The sequence below is a fragment of the Dendroctonus ponderosae genome, unplaced genomic scaffold (assembly GCF_020466585.1).
Source record: "Dendroctonus ponderosae isolate FM_Combo_2020 unplaced genomic scaffold, Dpon_F_20191213v2 Dpon_F_20191213_5, whole genome shotgun sequence".
Classification (NCBI taxonomy): domain Eukaryota; kingdom Metazoa; phylum Arthropoda; class Insecta; order Coleoptera; family Curculionidae; genus Dendroctonus; species Dendroctonus ponderosae.
Window position 1 is genome coordinate 10,894,739 of NW_026018715.1, and position 22,330 is coordinate 10,917,068.

Consider the following 22,330-nt stretch of genomic DNA (forward strand, 5'->3'; position numbering starts at 1 on the left):
TTTGCAACTCAAAAAAAACCACGCAAATCTAAAACTTCTTGAATTCAAGCATTTTTTGAGAAAACTGCAACATTTCCTTATCGATGGTTCACTTTCTGAAAAGTCCATTTAATTCTCTTTGGAATGATGTAAAAACGAGCGTTTTTTCTCATTTTGTTTCCGAGAAACATGCAAAACGGGACGGAAAAACTGAAATTTTGCAATAATCTTACGTCACCCTTGCACAAAACGACGATAATTTTTCTAATTTCATAGACAACAGAACACTGTATTTTTTCTACATAACCCCCCCCTGAATTTAAAGCTGGATCCGCCCCTGTGTTGAAAGCCGATTTTCAAGCCATCCCCCAACAAAAAGTCGATAATAATTTTTTTCACAAATATGATAAACCTGTCAATTAGACCGATCGCGTTTTACCAGGCCACATTTTCGATATCGAAGAGCGAATTGACGTTTTAACGATGTGCAGACCAAAATGGGCGGGTGCCAATCACACTCGCAGCACAGAAACGGAGTGTTACACAACACGTACGGAATAATGCAATTGTCGGCTATGCCCTCGAATATTGGCTTTATCGGTAAAACGATTTCACTTTTGTCAATCAGCGATTGTGTGCGAAAAAATCAGCCAAATTCGGTCTAAAAATTCATTCGTAAGAAATATTTCACGCTGGTGCAACTGATCCTGCCCCAATCAAAGGGGCGTAGCCCAACCGACTTAGTCGCCGTGGTAACGCGCTTGTATCGTGCGCCTTCCGTACGCCAACTGGTAGAAAATTGGGCAGAGACTGTTTGCACCACGATTCGACCTCCCAAAGAGTCCCAACATCAAGTTTAACAATTCGAAAAAGATCAAACCATCAAAGGGTTTTTGCTGGCCGCATAAGTCGTCTAAACTTTTCACTTAGAGCTTTAAGCCGCCCCAGATCTTACAAGTCATCAAATCAAAAGCCGCTCGTCGGGATTGTCGAATAAAAAGGATTGGCTCGGCCGATCGTGTGGTTCCTTTATAATCCGGCAACGGCAAAAAATATATGAAAAATTAAGGCCGACATGGCTTTTGGCAAATTGCGCATGGATTTGCCGACTCGGCGTTTCTCCATTAATTCGGATGTCATTGTTGACGAAGTGGGATTTGGCTCCATTAAAAGCCGAACTCCGAAGTAAGCCGGAAAAACTGTTTTCTGGCGGCCGTTGAGGGCCCAGACTCAAAGCTCGGCTATTAAAGTTTTCATTTTTTCCCTCCTGCCTCGGTTGGGTTTGAACTGGGTGTGCAATTTGTCTGAATAAGGCATGGAATTCTTTTGCCCGATGCTGGAAGTTCCGCATTTAACAGGGCCACAGGGTAATTGGCTAAATTCATAAATCGAAAAATAACAACGATTTTTTTAATTTGGCGTATTTTGCATCAAAGTTTAAAAGTTTGGAAAATACAAGATTATTATAAATTACAACAAAACAAAGGCAAAACAAGAAAATGAAATTACCAAAAATAAACGTTGAAAAAAGTAGAAGCATCAGGGTCATCCATTGATGCACAAGATTTTTTAACTTACTCATATTTCGGCTTTCTTTAATATTTGGTAACATGGACTCTTATCCCTTCACGCATTTGCTGAAAATCGTTTCCAAAACGAGGCGGGAACCAATAAAAAACAAGCATACCAATCAAATAAAACAAAATACAACCAATGGAACGGGAACAAAAAGTCGAACAAAAGGCGAGATAATCAAATAAAATATGGGTTGAATTAAACACACAAAGGCAATAAACCAACTAATATGCTGCAAACAAAAGCAGTCAATATTTTTAGATTTTTCTCAAGTTTCTTTCAGAAACCACCATTCATAAAAATGTTCCTAATGTTCAGACTAACTGGATATATAATGAGTAATAAGTAAATTAATAAACTTACTGAATAATAATTATTAAAAGAAAAAATAGAATTAAGAAAATCAATGATATTCCAGGTTACGATGCAATTGCCTGACACGATATGAGCATATTCACTGAATGTTTCCGAAAAAAATGTCGTCTAAATTGAGGCTGAGGAGGGATTTTTTTCAAAACTTTAGGCAGTTATAAAGTGTCTTCTTTCTAGTCTAGTAACTCGCATTAATCTATCTAAGATTATAAATCAAGAAAAAATAGGCTGTTTCCCCTTTGACTGCCTCTGAGTCGGGCACAAATACTTAACAAATCGTACTATTTGAACCTGAAGAGGAATTTTTTCGAAACTTTGGAAATTTATAAAAGACAGTGTGCTTTTTACAAACCAGTGACGCGAATTGCTGCAAAATAATTTTAATTTTGTCAGTTCAGGGTGGTTAGGGTGTCGGAAAAAACTGGACATTTTTACTTTGTGTGTTCGTAGTACAAGTGAAAACTTTCAATAAATTCTCTTAATTGAACCTGCAGAAGAATTTTCACTTTTGCCAGCCCATGAGACATGAGAAAAGCTTCAAAAAATACCCCCTCTTGCATTTTTAGAAAAAGCCTCCTAATTAAGCCTGAGGAGAGACTTTCGTCAGATGTAACAGAAAATGTGCTCATTCTATTCGAGAGCAAATTTTGACAAAGTAAAAAAAAATTGCCGCACTTATAAGAGAATCGGTGTTCTTTACAGCCCAGCACCCCCCATTAGCTTATCTTCGCTAGTTCAAGAACAAATCGTTGTTGTTTTCCCCTTTTCCCAAAAAAATCCCTAATTGAACCAGACAAATAATTCTATTCCTTTGAAACTATCCGCTTATATGCTTTTATACACGAAAACCTGCTATTTTGAAAAAATTAAATGAAAATGATTGAAAACCCGACGCAAAAACAAATAAGAAAAAAATAGTAAACCGATGAAACAAATAAAACTAGAAGCATCAACTTAAACGATAACAAAATACGTAAGTAATGGGAACTTTCGATGCCAGTTCAAAATGACGTCAAAGAAAAATCAAAGAATTGGAAAGATAATGAAAGGAAACTATGGACCGATTAAGCACGTAAAGGCCATCGAAATATCGACTGAAAAAAGTTCAAATTGACAAAATACAGAGGAACGCACTCGTTTCCAAATTGTGAAAAAACCTTTGAAGATCAAGACAGACGAATTAAAGGAGATATGTTAAAGTGAATATAATGAGACATATTTAATTAAGAAAATCAATACAAATGGTCCAAGTTCCCATTGAATTCCCCGGCATATGAGCATATTCACTGAATTTTCCGTCAACGATTCCATCCCCCAAAGAAATATTGTTCCTTGATTAAGAAAGCCACTCAAAGTCTTATTGAAATTTTCGAAAATAGAAACTAGAAAATTAAATATTGCGATTTGAGGGTTGATATTTGGTGTGCGCAATTTCTATAGATAGGCAAATATATTAAAGAAATAAAAAAAACGACACGATATGAGCATATTCACTGAATGTTTCCGAAAAAAAAGGGGTCTAAATTGAGTCCGAGGAGGGATTTTTTTCAAAACTTTAGGCAGTTATAAAGGGAAGTGTCTTCTTTCTATTCTAGTAACCCGCATTAATCTCTCTGCTCTAAATCAAGAAAAAATAGGGCGTTTCCCCTTTGACTGCCTCTGAGTCGGAAACAAATACTTAAAAAATCCTACTATATGAACCTGAAGAGGGATTTTTTCGAAACTTTGGAAACTTATAAAAGACAGTGTGCTTTTTACAAACCAGTGACGCGAATTGCTGCAAAATAATTTTAATTTTGTCAGTTCAGGGTGTTTAGGGTGTCGGAAAAAACTGGACATTTTTACTTTGTGTGTTCGTAGTATCAGTGAAAACTTTCAATAAATTCTCTTAATTGAACCTGCAGAAGAATTTTCACTTTTGCCAGCCCATGAGACATGAGAAAAGCTTCAAAGAATACCCCTTCTTGCATTTTTAGAAAAAGCTTGCTAATTAAGCCTGAGGAGAGACTTTCGTCAGATGTAACAGAAAGTGCGCTCATTCTATTCGAGAGCAAATTTTGACAAAGTAAAAAAAATTGCCGCACTTATAAGAGAATCGGTGTTCTTTACAGCCCAGCACCCCCCATTAGTTTACCTTCGCTAGTTCAAGAACAAATCGTTGTTGTTTTTCCCTTTTCCCAAAAAAATCCCTAATTGAACCAGACAAATAATTCTATTCCTTTGAAACTATCCGCTTATATGCTTTTATACACAAAAACCTGCTATTTTGAAAAAATCAAATGAAAATGATTGAAAACCCGATGCCGACACGACGCAAAAACAAATAAGAAAAAATTGCAAATCGATGAAACAAATAAAACTAGAAGCATCAACTTAAACGATAACAAAATACGTAAGTAATGGGAACTTTCGTTGCCAGTTCCCAATGACGTCAAAGAAAAATCAAAGAATTGGAAAGATAATGAAACGAAACTATGGACCGATTAAGCACGTAAAGGCCATCGAAATATCGACTGAAAAAAGTTCAAATTGACAAAATACAGAGGAACSCACTCGTTTCCAAATTGTGAAAAAACCTTTGAAGATCAAGACAGACGAATGAAAGGAGATATGTTAAAGTGAATATAATGAGACATATTTAATTAAGAAAATCAATACGAATGGTCCAAGTTCCCATTCAATTCCCCGGCATATAAGCATATTCACTGAATTTTCCGTCAACGGTCCCGTCCCCCAAAGAAATATTGTTCCTTGATTAAGAAAGCCACTCAAAGTCTTATTGAAATTTTCGAAAATAGAAACGATACGCTAATAAATATTGGGAGCAGGGGAAGGGTCCCGGCAAAGAGGTCTTTTAATAAAAATCTTCGCTTTATGAGAACGTCGTTTTTCATCATATCCCGCTTTATTAGGAACCACTTTGCCATGGTGTGCTCCTGATTTATATTGTTGCGGAGCGTTGTCGTAAAGGGACCTTGTTTTTGCCATTTTTCATTCTTATGAGCGTATTTTTTATTTAAAATCCCCGGGCGAGAAAAAAATATGTCCCGCCTCAATTGTGCATGTTTGCCAACAGTGACGGCTTTATGCAAGCAACTTGTTGTATCCAGGCAGTTAAATTGCGAATTAAAATTCCATGGAGTTGAGCCACTTGCATACCAGGAGCGATCCGAAGGGAAAAATCCTGATCCGAGACCTCGTTAGGGCATATTGTTGCGGACAAAAGTACGAACTCATTTCTGGAAGATACATCGTAGGGATATGCACGATATGTTATCCTGGATTCCTGGAGCAGACGTTGCGTGGTTTCGCGTCGTCTCGTAACTGTCAACCTTAGGGGAGCACAAAAGAGGGCCACAGAAATGAATAATGATATTCAGGTAATGGAAACACCTTCAAATTGTTTCTGGGGGGGCCTTCGTCTTTTTCCCTGATGGATCCGGAACGAAATTTAGCAATTGCAAAGCCACAAAACAACAAGCGACTGTAGGAAAAGTCACAGTCGTTTCACTGGGACACTTCAGAAGCCCACTAAAGCTAAACCTCCAACGTCCAGACAGCGCTAATTAAACGATAGTTGCTGATGCAATTTTTTCTCATAGCGACCGATGGAACGGCATCTAATTAGTTCGGGCAAATGAAAATTAATTTTTCTTCTACACTGCCTTCGGAAGTATCTTTGAAGTGAATGGCAGGCTAATTGAAGGGCCGCTTATTAGCGTGCATTGATTTTATTTAGCTAGCGCTGATTACTTTCCTGGCAATCTCAAATTGTCCCAGAGCTAAATAAAAAAAAAACCTGCTGACTTACCCCGTTTAGAGTGTGCACATTGTGCAAAGCATCTTGAGCCAGCAGGGCGGCTTTGCGGGTGAAGAATGTTACAAAGCAACAGCCTGAAACAAACGAAAAAAAATTATATTTCTTATTCACTTCCAGCGAGTTCTTTATTTTGTGTTTGCCGCTTATTTCCGGATGAGTTTAACAGTTGAAGATTCAATTTTGCTGTCTTAATATCAACGTTTCATTAAATAAAGTGATTTTCCCTAGTGTGACGAAAAAAAAATGGTAGGAATTACAGCAAGAGGAGTGAGAGGAAAAACAGAGTTCAAAAAGCACAGTAAACGTTTCAAGTCGCATTAGTCGCTCTGGAGAACTAGATTAAAGGATTTGAGTACAAAACAACATTTTTTTGTGGAAAACGGTTTTATGAAATACCTGAATTAAATGCTTTGTGCAAATCCGAGATCTTTGGTTACTTTGAATGAAGATTTCCGAATTATCCAAACAGAAAAAACTAGTACATAAGCAAAGTGAAGTTATAAAACAAGAAGGACTGGGAAAAAGGAAATTGATACATGAGCTAACTATTTTGCTGTGAGACTCAAAATATCATTCTTCAAAGGATTCCAAGCTGAGAAATTATTCGATATTTCCAACTGACTTATAAACTCTAAGCCCTAAGCCATTTAATATACTGAATGACCAAAAGAAACCTACATGTACGTCGTTTTCTAGTGCAGAAACTTGAACTTTGAAGGGAAAAAAGTAGCCCATAAAAATTCCAATAAAGTGAAAACCTTATAATAAACAACAACTTTAGAACTTTTTTTCAGTTTTTTAATCAACCCGCATGTATAGATTACTTCACTGGTAACTTTAATTTGTACATCACTGAGAGAAGCGCTGAAGATTGTAAAAATGTATGCGGTTTATATTTTGTTCTGTTATTTACGAAATTCACCGTGAAATTTGCTGGGAAATTCATTGTAAAATTTGTAAAAAAATTGGACAAACCTACATTAATCATTATCTTACAAGATATTAAAAAAGTCCTCCGCACTAAACTTGAATAGGGAACAGGCGAGATAATTAAAATAAACTTAATGAGCAATAATTCATAAAATATAAAATCGAATAAAGGAATTAATTGTGAATGTTCCAGAGTTCCATTCAATTCCCTGACATTATATAATCATATTCACTTGCTTCATTGTCCAAACTGAAAATGAACTTTTGGGGGATATTTTCGAAATTTTCCACCCTTATGGAGCGATCTTTCTTGCTTTCCACCCTTATGAGCTTGATCTTTCGATTCCAGTAACTTTCTCAGCTCTATCTGCTCTACTTTAAAAAGAAAATATTTTTTTCCGTTGTTACTTCATGGAGCATAAGAAAAATTTCAAAAAATCCTCCCAAATAAACCTAAGGAAAGAATTTTTCGAGATTTTCAGCACTTATTAAAGGAAAAGACCTCTTTCTAGTTCGGTGACCCTCATTGTTTTATCAGCTCGAGTTCAAGAAAAAATGGAGTGTTTCTCTGTTGCCTGTCCTTGATGCGAAAATACGCTTTCAAAAAATTCTCGTGTTTAAACCTGAGAAAGGAGATTTTCAAAAGTTTTCCCGCTTATAACAGAAAGTGTGCTCTTTTCAGCTAGGTGATCCGCAATTATTTGTCTGCTCTAGTTTTGAAGAAAATGGAACTTTTTTATTTTGCGTATTCATGGTGGATGAGCAAAGTTTCAAAAAATCCCTCTAATTGAATCTGAAGATGGTTCTATTCGAAACTTTTCACATCCATGACAGGAAGTGTGCTCTTTCTGGCCCAGCAACTTTCATAGCTTTACATGCTCTAGTTTAGAACAAATAGGGGTTTGTCATTTTGCCTGTCTTACATGCGGGAACAAATTCTCAAAAATGCTTCCAATTGAACTTGACTGGAAATTTTGTCGGAAAGTAGGGTTGTTGCTTTCTTTTGCCGGTCTTATATGCGGAAATAAGTTTTCAAAAACTACTTCCAATTGATCCTGATGAGGAAGTTTTTCAAACTTTTCCGTATTTATTAAACAAACTGTGCTCGTTCCAGGTGGAGACTCCTCATTCTCCCTCTGATCTAGTTGAGGAGAAAATTGAGCGTTTTCACTTAGGATCTTCATCAACAACAAAATTTCTAATAATCTTCTTAATTGCAGCTGAACAGAGTTTTCTTTGAAACTTCCCCCATTTATAAAACGAAAAAGTTCTCTTTGTAGGTGTAGAAAAAGCATAATACTGCTTTCAAAAAAGGACATGAAAGCACTGCCTAACTGCTCTAAAGGAACAGCTAGTTCTGGTCAGTCAAGTTAAGAAAATAGAAGAAACCAACCCATTCCTGAAGCCCAAAATAAGAAGAAATTTGTTGGAGGATTTTTAAAGGGCGACCCTTCAGAATGTGAAGACGGTGAAACATCTGAAGAAGAACTTTGCTCATTAGATAGATACATTAATTTTTGTGTATCCGAGATGGAAACGCTGCGCGCACAAACAGACTATATATTTTGAGTTCAGCGAATAAAAAACGCAATTCAACGGAAACATTTGTCCGGAATCTAAAATATACTTCCAAAAAACACTTTTGTTTCTTTGTTGAATCTCAAGCTGTTGAGACAGGACCTAAAATGAAATTCTTGTATTAGTGAGAAAAATAGTAATCTAGAATGAAACTGGGGAAAGTTGAGAAGAGTTTCTTAAGCCACATTTCCAGATAATAAAAATCCACAAGGTACACGGGTGGCTGTATCCAAGCATATTCAGGAATTGGAAGACATAGAAGATTGTTTTATTGCAGTTTGAATAATTCTTAATTGCTTCCACTGTGTTTTTGCTGTTTCAATTTCTGCTTTCAACAAGTGGCGATCAACAACTTTCCCATAAGAAATGAAAATCTCAGTATGGGAAATTTTCAAAATGATTCAAATCCCATCCTTTTTTTCAATTAAGTCCTACAGGTCTGCAGCAAACGTTCTCATTTCGCTGACAAGAATCCTCCGTATTTAAGCACTCATCCATCTTATTCGGTGCCCGAGACGTTTGCGAAAAACTCACTTACTCGCCCATTCAAAGCGTTTTATTTATAATCGCATTATCAGCGTACATAAGTGGGGAATTTTTATGCCTTCTGGATACAAATTTGTATTTGGACTCTCCCTCTTCGAGTCGAGTTAAGAAGTTTTAATGAAAAATCTTATATAGTGGGGCGCGTGTTCGGAATAAAACGACTTTGATAAACTACCACTAGTGACTGGGTCGCTTTTTTGTAGCCAATATTTCAGTTTAAGTAAATCAATGAATCAAGTGGGAAGAGGATGAGGAAAATGGTTTTAATCGGTAAAAACTATTAACAGCAAATATTTTTATATTTAGAACGTAAAGCAAGCAACAGGTGAAACTTCGCTTCGTTAAATCATTTTCCATGTTAACACATTTTTGATATATACGTCATGCTAAAATGCAGTCCTTCGGTATATTCTATTCTGATTTTCGATATTGCCTGCGCCGTTTTTCATCGTTATTCGTTCTTTCTGCTGAAATCGGATATTTATCTCGTTAAAATTTCGGTGCACGTCAACGTGCAGTTTTAATTGCGCTCAAGATAATGAGTTCCACACATTATATGGACCAATTTGCCTGGATAGTTAATTAACTCGGGTTTAAAATTTTGTTTAATTAATTGCCGCTGTGTTTTTCTAACAGTGCGAAATGAAAGAGAAAAAATTAGTGGCCTATGCAATTAGAAAATTAACTCAACTAAACTAATCCCAATTGAATAATCACATATTAAATGGCAATTTAATGTTTGATCAGTGGAAAGTGGTTGAAAAAGGATAGAGAGGATCACAATGATATTTAGTATGTAATATTGTATTATTTCGCCTCCCCGTTACAAAACCAAGAAATTTCCGTCCTACGGAACCTGAGGAACCCAAATGTCGAGTTTGCGATTAAACCTGGGGGTTCAAATAATAATGAAAATTTAACCCCTCAGAGATTTCATGAGGTGTCAGCCTGCAGTTTACACCATCTAATGCCGTTATTGTCTTCTGGTCAGCTTTAAGTGTCTAAAAAGTAATATTTTCCATAAAAAAACCTTGGTTTATGAGCTTCAAAAGGTATAATGATTATGCTGATCATCAACACCTATCTACATGTAGGTCCCCCTTATACAATACACGACTTGTATTAATCGCGCAAATAAAATCGAAACAATTCGGAATAATTGGCATTCAGCAATGGCAAGCGGTAGCGTCAGGTGTAACATTTGACATAGTTTCTCCAGATTTTAGCGCCTCTCTGTCCTCATCCAGAGCCATCGAAGTCCGTATTTCTGGTCGAGTGGTTCGGGCACACACGAGCCCATTATGCGGCAGTGTCGGTGCACGAATTAATTTATAGATTCTCTGGCAATGCTGAAACGCGTTTATTAAAAGTCGGAAATTCCATTGAGAAATAAATCTGCCGACTTCTGGAAAACATTCGGGAGTTCGCTATAATAGTCTGCTCCGGTGAGTAAATGAAAATGCTGAAATCATATTTTATTGCTCGCGTTTCTGTCCGGGATCGGTTATTTATTTATTATTTTATTTTACTCATTTTACGGCATTTGTATTTGTGGCCCCAAAAATTCAAATTGGAAAAGTTTTAAGACTGGGAGAACAAATCAACGCATTTCTGCCCCTCGCGAAGATATAAAGTGAAAAGCCTTCTACAAACCCACAATTAGCCAATGTACGCTTGAATATCCGATTTCTTTAAGTATTTGCTAGTAACTTTAACAGAAATGATGAGAAACAATTGGCTTGGAAAAAAAGACCGGGCAAAAACTAAGAATTTTCTTAAAATGTTGCTTAAAACATTTCCCAAACGACGTTTGACTTCGCAAATGTGCCATTTAATGTTTGAATCCACCAGTGTGGAGCAAACTTTTTGCATAAAAACTGCTATCGTTTCCTCAATTATGTTTCAGAAACTCAATCGGGATTCTAATTGCTTCTCTATCCAATGATAGGAAAACTGACTCTGTAGCTCAAATGATTTTTAAGATATAACGAAAACGGGCACAACGTGTTTGAGCCGATTTCGCACTTGAAACATACCGGTACAAAAAATAATTTTCTGAAATGTCGGCTGCCAATCGATGCTTCACTTCCTAAAGGTACCATTTACTGCTTTATCTAGCAGTGTTCAAATGAGGACTCGAGCCCAATACGTTCCTGAGAAATGAGCAAAAAGGTGGCGTAAATGACAAAATTTTGTCCTAATCCTGCACCTGAATGTGTCAATTTTTAAGAGCGCCATGTTTGAGATTATTGCGAAATTTCATCAAAACCGTGTAAAACAAACAACTATCTTGAATATTTGACCTTTCGGGTGAAATCTGCCAATTTATTCCAAGTGATGATTCACTTCATAAGTGTATCAGGAAAAACCTCGAATCAATTTCCATTAGAGATCTTAATTATTCAGTTTAACTTAGAATAAGGAGCTCTATTGAATGCCAGAATTCTGCAAGTATGAACTGTCTAAATAGAACAAAACCCTAATAATAACTGCCACAAATATGAACGTGAAAAAGAATATGGAAAACCCGCTCAATTCCATTCCATTCAATTCAATTCCACTCGCTAGTCGATTCTACATGTTTTATTTCACCCTGATAGGAACCAGATTTATAACAGCAATAAATGAGCGTCTCGTAGACCAACAAAAAATGCGAAAACCTCTGAACAAAACGCGATAAAAAGATCAAACCAAATTAGAGGAATGTGAACTGGAAGACGATCAACAATCGGCTCTCGCACTAGACGATTTCCCAACTGGATAAACTTTTTAATTAAAAGTGGTTTTCGGGGAAATTCGAGCCTGACTGATGGCGGCCCTATGAAATTTCGAAACAAGTTTGCCACAATCAAAATTTGCATTTATTGAATGTTTTAGTTAGTATTGCTAGACAGTGAATTTAATTGCTAAAAGTGGTTTAGTCTGGGCGCGCTAAAAGTCAGTCTGGCTCCCACCCAGATTCATTAACTTTGTCGATATTTCAGAAGTAGTCGAATAAAAGAGTCAGTTTGACGATTAATTGCCAAGGTTTTATGCCAAATTGCCCAACTATACGAAACTTTGAACCTGAATACTAATTCATCCATTTACTCCACTGGCTTTAGGCAAATCACGTAAATACAACCCTCGAATTAAGCAGTTGATTATAACAAACTAAAGCTGTTCAGAACTGTTGAGATTTTTTGCAAATTGACAAAATCCTACTCATAAATTGCATATCCCTCTAGGAGATTTACGCGTCCAATTGAAGCAATTGGTAAATACCGATGTCGCCCAACAGGGACCATTTGTTCGCTTCGTGACACAGTCTTTCGCTTATTCTACAGCAAAACTACATTAGCAGGGGTTTGCTAAAGTACCGAATTAAAATCCTGCTTGCTGCGGCAGGCTTTCGCCAAATGACTGTTAGGCTCAAGGCAATAGTCTAAGGGCTTAAGTAATTTCTGTAGTTCATCCCCCAAAACATTTCTAGGGGGATTTCGATTCGGATTTTCGCATTCAAATCGAATCATTCACTCAGTTTGTCAGCAAGCATTTGTATTGACTTTTTTAACCAGTTACTTGCAAACTGAGCAARCAAAGYGATTTTATTAGTTCAGGTGTCTYAGCTTCATSTAAAAATCCCTCAACCCAGAAGAGCGATGTGATTGTSTGTGATTTTCAACTGGAAAATTCAACCCCTAAACTATGATTCAACCCCCTAACTAAACAGTGATTTTTGGGACWTRAAAACTTGATTGACTTAAAGACTTGATTCTGCAGCTTTAAGCTCAAACCGAACTTGACCACAGCTTGATCAAAAACTCGTGCTTTYGACTGTAATTTGTGATGCTTRGAGCCTGATCCTGCAGTTTTAATAAACATTACAGAATACACCAAAACAGCGACGTATAAATCARTTCTATATRGCTGAAGYGGATAATTATTTTTMAAACCTTTTTCTTGGGTATTTTGCCACAATTTTTTTTTYTTTTAATTACTATTAATAAATATTTACTTAATGRAAGACGTGAGGAAATWCTGTCWGCCTAAAACTCARMYWTSTWGTAMTCAAAATACTGTAGAAAAAGCTTTGAAAGCGACGAATAAAGTTGAGTTTTGTCCATTATAAATTYCTGTAAAGTCCCAAACTGTCCTGCTCTTCTTGCCTGGACTSAAAGAAATATTTCACTAACACTGAACAAAGCAAAAGTCTGGAAATATAAGTAGTATATGCCGTTCTGCTGTCGGAATCAGATGAAAGACCAGCAAGAATAATTGAGCTTTTTAAAGCAAAAGCAGACTTTACTTTTGAAAGAACTTGTGGAAATTAGTACATTTCCTGTTTTCGCCGGACAAAAATCCCAGAAGCTTTAGTCTATTTTACGAAGATTGAATTTAGGATTGCGCGTTATTGTGGTTTTATTACAAGACAAACTGGTTTTCAGGGAAAAAATGCCCCAGTGGCAAATAGCAATAAATAATAAGTTGATATTGTTAATCATTTCACCGGGGGGCGGAAAAAACTCGCATTATCGACAATAGCTAAGCTCCACTAAGCTACGGACTAAAAAACTTTTCCAATTTATTCCGGTCTAGTTTTGGCGTTTCTTTTCGACCGAACTTGCGGAATTGATCCGATTCCTAATTCGGAACCGTGAAAACCGTATTATTTATCATCGGACGACTTTTGCTTTGTTCTGATTTTTCTACTTCTTCGATCTGGGGAGCCACACTGTTTTTCCGCATTTTCGCTCCGTCCCTTTCAAAATGATTAATTATTATCGACGTTCAGTTAAGTGGATCGACTGAATAAAGCAACGATCCAATGAAATTGTCAAAGCCGCTATTGAAGAATTATAAATTCCAGAGCTTTTCAACGTCTGACAAATGATTAAAAATACAATTTCAAGCAGGTTGACGAGAAAGGCAGAAAAATAGGCGAAAGAAGTGAATCTATTTAGAAGATGAGATCATAGCGAAGCCAGAAAATCCTTCGAGAAAGTGGCTCAAGATGAAGAAAGGACAATTAACTACAAAAATTAATGAAACTGTTCAGGACATTGTTGAATGAGTAATTTACAATTCGCAGAGTGATGAAATTATAACGACGCAAGAAAACAGTTTAAGAAAGTAGCTGAAGCTAGATAAATCAGGAAATGTAGGTGAAACTCTCTAAAAATATGAATATGAAGAAAGCAGAGAAAACAGGAAAAATAGGAAGAATTGTTGAGGAAATAGTGGTATCAAGAATTGTTACCACTATTGTACAGTTTCACAGTAGATCAATGTGGAAAAACTAGGAAACCGGACGAAATCACTGTGAAACTTAAGTTACCAGTTAAATCGAGAATTACCAGGGGCAGCAAAAGAAAAAGTAATTCCAGAAAGGTGCAAATCACTTGCAACTGTGATACAAAGAAAAGAACCGTGGAATTGAGATGTTATCAAAGGATTTGTATGTCCCAACTTCGCACTAATGGCAATTCGGAGCTGCCAGTGTTTAAGACTGTAATCAATTCTTCGTGGCCGGGGACCAGACCTTCAAGTAGAAACAGTGGACCCGTGAAACTTTATGGTCCAAAGCGGCGTAAAACTCGTTTTGGATGGCAAAAGTTTCCAACGAAACATTAACAGGTCCCGCACGGAAACTTACACCTTTCTTCTCTGCGACTTGAAATTTTATGTTCTTTTCAACTTTATGCTGGCCGTTCGGAACAACTGTTCGGGAATCGGGAAACAGGAGATGAAATATTTTATCCAGCCGTAAGGGTTCGTGTTCGTTATGGTTCATTTGGATTTGCGAATCCCTGTTTTACTGATTCGATTTTCGACTCGATTTCCAATGGATTTATGCGGGAAATAATCGAGGAACTATTCACAGGAACATCCAACTCCATCATTAATAAAATAAAATGAAAAGTTTCAAAGCCAACGTTTCTATTCCCATTGACATGCCCTAATACGCTTACGTCGCAACAAATACGAAACTATACATCATTTAAAAAGATTAATAACCTACAAATAGGTCATAGAGAGACCCATTCTGAACAAACTTCGACTCGTGTCCGGACCGAACAAAACAAATAGCCTCATGGACTCGAAGGACCTAATCGATCTCTATTTTTATATAGATTGTTTGTTTTAGGCGCCGGTTTTTCCTCGAGTGTTGTTTCAGGAATTGCCCTCGTCTCTTTCGGCCACGACAATTGATAAATTAAGTGGTTTTCGAATTAAATGTGTTTCACTGATTAGATCCAGCAATATGATATTGATCCGGAAGTGCAAAGGAGGATTTGTCAGGTCTTTTTTGAAGAAACTTAGCTGAAGCTTCAAAACGCGGTCTCAATTATGAAGATAGCACGCCAGTGGGTTTAGAGACGCAAGAAAATGGATGGACAAGCTGGAAAATCGAGTCGAGTTGGAGCAAAACATTGTCGATATTGAGTATCGGATTGTAAAAATAAAGGAGGTTTATGGTATTTGAAGTTTCTGTCGGTAAATCGAAGCTTCGCTTGATGTGCAGATGAACAGTTTCTGATTCCATAAAAGCCTTCGTTAGGGAAATACGGGAACATCTGGAGAGTTCTTCAAATGGACAACTCGCTTAAGGGACTTGCTCACCTTCAAAACAATATGGAAATTCAACATTTGCTGGGGAAATAAGGAAAATTGACTTCAGAGGATTTGATTGTGAAAATGTAAGAATTCTGCAAATGTAGAACCAAAAATTTGACCGAACTTCGATGTATCTTCATCTTCAAAACAATTTTAACATTCGATGCTTGATGGTTGGAACAAGGTTCAACCCAAATCGACCTGAGCAGGAAAATGTAGAAAACTTCCAAATATGCATCTGAAGAAAGACAGTGACTAATCTGTAATGTTTCTTCATCCTCCTCCTTGGTCTCAAAGGTCTCAAGGTTCCTTGGTCTCTACGTTTTCTTTGGTCCTTCTCTCAACTCGCTAAATGAACCTGAATAATTTTCTTCATTTAAAACAACACAAAACGAAATTCCACTGGACGACCTGCATGAAAAATATATAATTTTAATTGACCTTCTTGAAGTCAAAAGAAGATCTGTAATGGAAAGTCATTAAAAATCGTTAAAATGTGTACGACTTGGCAATAAGAAAAGCATAAGTGGAAAATTTCCATTGATTCTTGCATTGACTGATTAATGGAACCTTCATAAACTTTCTTCATTGCAAGAACCTCAGATCGGAACTTCAATGAACCACATGTCTGAAAAACGTCTTATTTTAATTTAGCATGTTAATTCCTAAGAAAGTTTGGAATGGAAACAGATAAGAAATTGTTAAAATATGTAGGAACGACTTGGTCACAAGAGGAGCTTAAGTGAATATTTCCATTGAATCTTGTATTGACTGAGTATTGGAAACTACGCGAATTTTATTCATTGCATAGAGGAGAAATCGGAACTTTGACTAAATAGACATCATCTTCCTCATGATTAATTCCGCTAAGCTACAAAGAAGATCTGGAATGGAAACCACTAAAACATTGTTAAAACGTGGACGAATTTGATGGTTCTTGGATGGAGTAGTCAGAGGAAGCTCAGGAAAAAATATGTTCTCAATTTTCCTCACGCAATTTGCACCCTAAGATGAAAGAAAACTGATGATTAACCATGTTCTCATACTGTTGATCCAAATTTCCAAAGTTTCCACTGCACTTTCGACCGATGGAAACATGCAAGAACTTTCTTCATTGCTAAAGATGCGAATCGCAATTTGACGGAACCGAATGTCTGAAGATGGTTTATTGTGCTAATTGGACTTATTAAGCTCCAAAGAAGATATAGAATGGAAACCAACTAGAAATCGCAAAAACTTGTATGAATTTGTTGGATCTTGAACGACGATAACTAGTAATAAAAAGAGTCTAAGTTAAAAATATCTTCCCAATTTCCATTTTGTAAATTGCTCCGCAAGTACAAAGTTTAATGAAAATCGACCAGCTAATTACAAAATATTCAGTTATTCTTCGGTTGACTCGCCAATGGAAACTTGAAGAAAGTTGCTGGACCAACAGAGTCCCATTCCAATTGATTTTTGATGTGGAATGGAACCTAATAAAAAATGGTTAAAATCGGTAAGAGTTTGTGGGCTCCTGGATGAAGATAATAACATCGTAATAAGGAGGGCATAAGTGGAAAATATGTTTCCAATTTCCTGCACGTAATTTGCACCGCAGGAATAGACGTCCTCGCCCTGATAATATCCGCGAACTGTTTGCCGCACAAATCTACCAGTTTATTTCTGGCTTCATCCAAGTGTGGCTTTAATAAAACCCAATAAACATAACTTGCAAGGATTACATAAACTGCACACAAATGTGCCGGAATATATTCCCTGCGACTGCCTTATAACGGGGCATTCGCGGGCTTTCCACTGATTTAATGGGGATACGTTTCGGGGAAAACAATAAAAATTTGCTGCGAAATGCTGCTTCAGTGAATGCTTCATTATGTTTGTTTGAACAATGGCGAACAGATTCATTGTGAACGTTTCATTTTTCCCGGCCCCCGTAATTCGTGAACTGGAATTGGACATGTTAAGCCACTTGAATCATTTCATTGTTATCAATTTCCGTATACGATCTGTGACTTTCAACGAGTTTCCCTGTTCATTTCGATTTATTCTTCAGCCCTAGCGCCTGTTCTTTGGCTAACACCTCCAAATATCGGGCGAAAGCCTTCACTTTGATCATGCCCGCTGAACTCAGTCAATAATGGCTCTGTTATTCGAAAGAATAAAAATAATCCGGAAGGACTTGTCGTGCGAATGGTTCATTATTTTTGCCAACAAAAGAATGGCCTACGTTCTTTAATGGAATGATTTGCATTTTTCTTTTCTGGAAGTCTACGGATTTTGCAACTGCGACTTCCAACAAAGATCAAACGTAGGTACTTTTTAAACTGAGCTAATTTCTATCAGAACAATCGTTAATCAACTCGCCTCCTCCAAGAACAACCAGCGAATAGCCAATTAATCAGACTTCAAGGATCTTTAGGGTTAATTACACGTTTTTGCCCTCTTTGTTGCCGAAACATCCACTCGTTATTTACTGTGATCAAGTCTGGCGCACACAATGAAATCCGCTTGATGGCAAAATTAATTTAAGGCGATTTCCTAGCACAAATTTCTTTTAAAACCGTATCTCATTAGTTCGTCGAACAACACGACTTTAAGCAGTCGATTCCTACACAACTCCTTAACCCTTCAAAGGAATTTATCCCCAATACGTTTCATTGTTCGGGAAAGTTAGGCAGTTTTCAGTTATGATCGCTTTATTTTCACGCGACACACGAACCGAAAAACCACTCCGTATATGATTTTATTTCAATTCTGGTCGGGTGAAATGAACATGTGGAAGGAACTTTACATTTTCATTGCCATTGTTGGCTAATGCGCTTTTTCAAATAGAATTTTTAACGAGCCCTTTCGGCATAACGCGTTTTATTATTCCCCTAATGTGTTGAGCATATGAACTAGCCACATTTACATCAGATGCTAGTTGAAAATTGTTTATTGGCTGATTAGTTATGAACGCATTTTGGCTATGCAAGAAGTAAGTAGAGGATATTGGGTACAACAGTACTTTTTCACCCGTTCTTTTTCAAAGGAAATTCAAAGAAAAAAATTATTGGCACATTTTCAGACAGTTTTCAGAAGTTTCAAGACAATAGGGACACAGTGAATCTTCAGTTTCTTCATCTGATCTATGCAACATGTTTTGCTCGGTGTTCTTGTCACTTATTTGCTCTTTTATTTCTCCTTTCGTATCCACATTTTTTACTTTAACTGCGTTTGCCTCCTGCTTTCGTTAAATTTGTGCTTCGTCTAGCAATTGAATTTCTGGAGTGTCTTTGAGAATGTGAGTGTTTCTACTATCTTTGTTGCTGCCCAGTTTTCTGGGCTGTCGAAGGTGCTGATTGATAGACTGTTGCTGCTAGATATACAGAAAGCTGACATACCGACACAACCGGCTCATTTGTAAGATGGCAGCAGCAGAAATTTCCAGTTTCTTACTCTAATCCACGCACTAATTTACACACTTATTCATAATTTTCAACAGGACATCATTCACTGGCTTAAAATTTACAAGATTTTGAGGCCACTAAGCCAAATAGACAGAAAACAGCAGGCAATTTTCCAATCAGAGAAAAGACAATCAGACAAGGAATATAGTCAAAAGAAAAGACAACTAAAAGATCCCAAGAAACAGTAATAACAAAGGAAAGCGAAGAGACAAAACGTAACCAACAGAGGCGAAAGGTGCGCAGTGTTTTTTCCATCGTAAGCCTAATAGGTTCGAAACCGGTCCTGAGAGTGGTTTTTTATGAACTTGTAAGCTGCTAGTTGGGCAAAGAAATAAAATGTTCAATGAACAGCAACTAAAGAAAATGTAAGGAGCGGAAGAAGCAGAAGTAAACAAAATTTGTTCGTAGAGAAAGTTCATTTACTTCATGCCATGGTCTGTTTGAGGCGTTTTCACCCAAGTGAGAAAAAAACCTGCTGTACTTCATGGCGTTTCGGTGAAACATTTAATAAGATTCCTCACAAGTCAAGGTGAAGCTTGAAATACTTACGTTTCTAAACAGTTTTTTTACCTAAAAACTATTCACGTGTTCAATTTTGTTGGGTTGAGATTTCAAAAATAGCCCAAACTCATGCCTTAAAACTCCGCTACTCCTTCGAACATATCTACAAACTTTTGGAGAAAATCTTGCAAAAGTGAAATTTAAGCAGCAAAACATTATCATCAGATAATGAATAAGGTCAGAAGGCAATGGCAGCGCTGACTAAAAACACGAAAGCGATTCTATCAAAAATATATATGGCGCCATTTCGGGTTTATCCAGATCGATTAGAAAATAACTAATACACTTTTCTCATGCCCGAAATCTACTCACTCACAAAAAGCGACCATTAATGCTCCTAAATAATTTCATTGCAATAATGGATTTTCTCTCCATTGTTCATGTTGGTAATGATGGGCTCACACGACAAGCACTTCCGGATAACGTTTTTCAGCTGCTTGTCGGCCTCTACAAATGAAGTTAAACCGAATTGTGCGGCAGCAACGCTGGACAACCGAAAGCAAATTAAACCGAGAGAAAAAAAACAACTCGGCCAGAAACAGGAGTATTATGTAATAGTGCGCGACAGGACAACCGCCATCTGGAACAGAAAACCGACTAAGAGCTTTTTGCGTAATTTTTTTAAAGGTTTTATTTAAAGCCGCGAGCTAATAAAATTGTTAAACAACCGGCAAAACTAAAGCAAATTACTCGGTTTCAATGCACACTGTTCGTGTAGGTGTTTTTCGTTTATTTTTCCTGTATGCTTTCAGGCCTTTTGCGGAAATTACTTTCAGTACGGAACAGTTATCAAAAGAGAAAAATATCCGGTGCCGAAATATCTTCTTCTATGTTGTTGTCCCCTATATTGAGGCTTTTTTATTGTTCACTTCGGATTGGATGATAAATATTTCCGCGAGCTTTTTTTTACGCCTGTTTTCGCCTGTCAGGGCTTGAATTGATTTAGAAAAATTCGGTTCATTTTCTGGAAGCTAATGGAGCTTCCCAGTCTTGTTTTTCGAAAAAAAATCAACTGTATGGAAGCAAAATGATGCTTAAACAGTTCAAGAAAAAAATCCAAACCAGTAGATGAAACTCATGCCTATTGGAAGAATCTAATTAGTTTCGATAATTATCCAAGCCAACAAATTGGTACATCGGGGGTCTTAATTAATAGACGATTAATTGCCGGTACAAGTACCGATGTGAAAACTGGACTAATAACTGCGTAAGCAACTTGGTCTGATTCAATATTTATTCGAAAACTCTTTCCGTATGAATTTGTCCGGTAATAAAATACACCCGCCTTTCGAATCATTTGAGCGACGGTGGAATTAAATTACAATGTTATCTTAAAAGGAAGTTTAATTTACTAATTGACTTAATTAACTTCACTACAAAGTTCTCGCGGAGTTCTATAAAAGCGCGACGAACTTTTCTAAAGTATTACGGGAATGTTCAACAACTGCCATTAGTTTGGTGTTCCAATCACTGGAGGAATTGCTAAATAGATGATGTTTTTTTTGAGGCGACGTATTGCCCGATAGTTGATAGAAGACAGTTGATTGATTCAAATCGACATAATTAAGAAAAATATTTTTATAGACGGATTTAGAGTTTCCAAATCTCAGTTTTTTATTTTCATTTGATGATTCATTAACAGAGTCAAGTATTGAAAAAATGTTGAGGATTTTGAGTTTCAGAAAGCGTACATTTTGCCGATTAAAAGTCAGATATTTCCAGAAAAATTGGAGCAAAAAATGACTCTTTTTACTAACTACTTTAACTTTCGGAGGACTTAGAAAAGTTACAACAGACCTAAAATATATTTCAACTTCTTCAAAAGAAGTAAATTTCTGATGAAAATGGTGAAGACTGTCTGGAAAAATAGAGCGAAAGAAAAACTTTTTTAATAATCACTTTGAAAGTCTTTGAAAAATTACAACAGAGCTAAAAACATATTTGAATTTTCCGACCCAAAAACGACACAATTACAAAAAAATGTGGCCTCAAAACGAATTTTTTTGAGGAACGAATTCACCTGAAATTTGTTTTTCCATGATACGATGTAGATGAAATTTGTTAGATCAGGTAGAGACCACCCGGTATTATGCGGAGCTTTAATTGCTCATTAATTGATTGTCTTAGAGCTTTAGAGCCTTTTTTAGAGTACAGTAAACATTCAGAATGCAGAAGCAGAATACCAGATTGGCAAAGCAAAAATATAAATTGAAAATAATAAGAAAAAACGCAATACAAAAAAATTGGGAACTTTTTTATATCAATTTGTCACGCCAAGGAATTAACGACCCTTTTCAACTTGGAATCGTTTTGCACACATTCAATTGCACAAACTCTAAACAAACACATGAATCTGTTTCATGCAAACAAACGAATATGAGAAAATACGAGAAAAAGTTAAACAGCATCAGACAAATCTAGGAGGAAAATTTGGGGATTTTTTATTTTTTTATCCATTTCTCTTGATGCCTACTTTGCTTGTAAATATAGAAGCACTAAACAGATGTATATAGTAAAATTCCCATTAAAGCCCAAAATAAACAGTGTCTAAAAAACCTGTGAAAAAAATTTTAAGAATTTTTTTAAGTCTTGCTGCAAAATTAAATTTGATTTTTAACTCAAAATCTCTTGTACAAAGAGAAGCACTAAACATTCACAAATAATAAAAAGTAATAGGAAACTAAACAGCGCATGGAGAAACTGATAAAAATTAAGGATCTTCTGCATATGTGTGTTTTCCTGCAGAATTAGATACATTTTCATAGTCAGAATCGACCGTAAATTTAAAAGCACTAAACAAGCGCGTAAATGAAAGGTTAGGAAGAAAATAAACAAGATAAAGAAGCTGTTAAAGGAATTTCACGATTTTCTATATCAATTTGCCTTACTATAGAATTAACAGCGTTTTTTAAAGTAAACAGCA

General features: G+C 36.4%; 1 protein-coding gene across 8 annotated transcripts in view; it reads right to left on the minus strand.

The window, feature by feature from the left end:
• LOC109546617 (CUGBP Elav-like family member 1-A) overlaps positions 1–22,330 on the minus strand; it is a 208,588-nt gene that overhangs the window by 59,929 nt on the left and 126,329 nt on the right. For all 8 annotated transcript variants that reach the window (XM_019917629.2, XM_019917626.2, XM_019917630.2 and 5 more), the window contains one exon: positions 5,738–5,820. In XM_019917629.2, the coding sequence (XP_019773188.1) occupies positions 5,738–5,820 (83 nt within the window). The remainder of the gene's footprint in view (positions 1–5,737; positions 5,821–22,330) is intronic.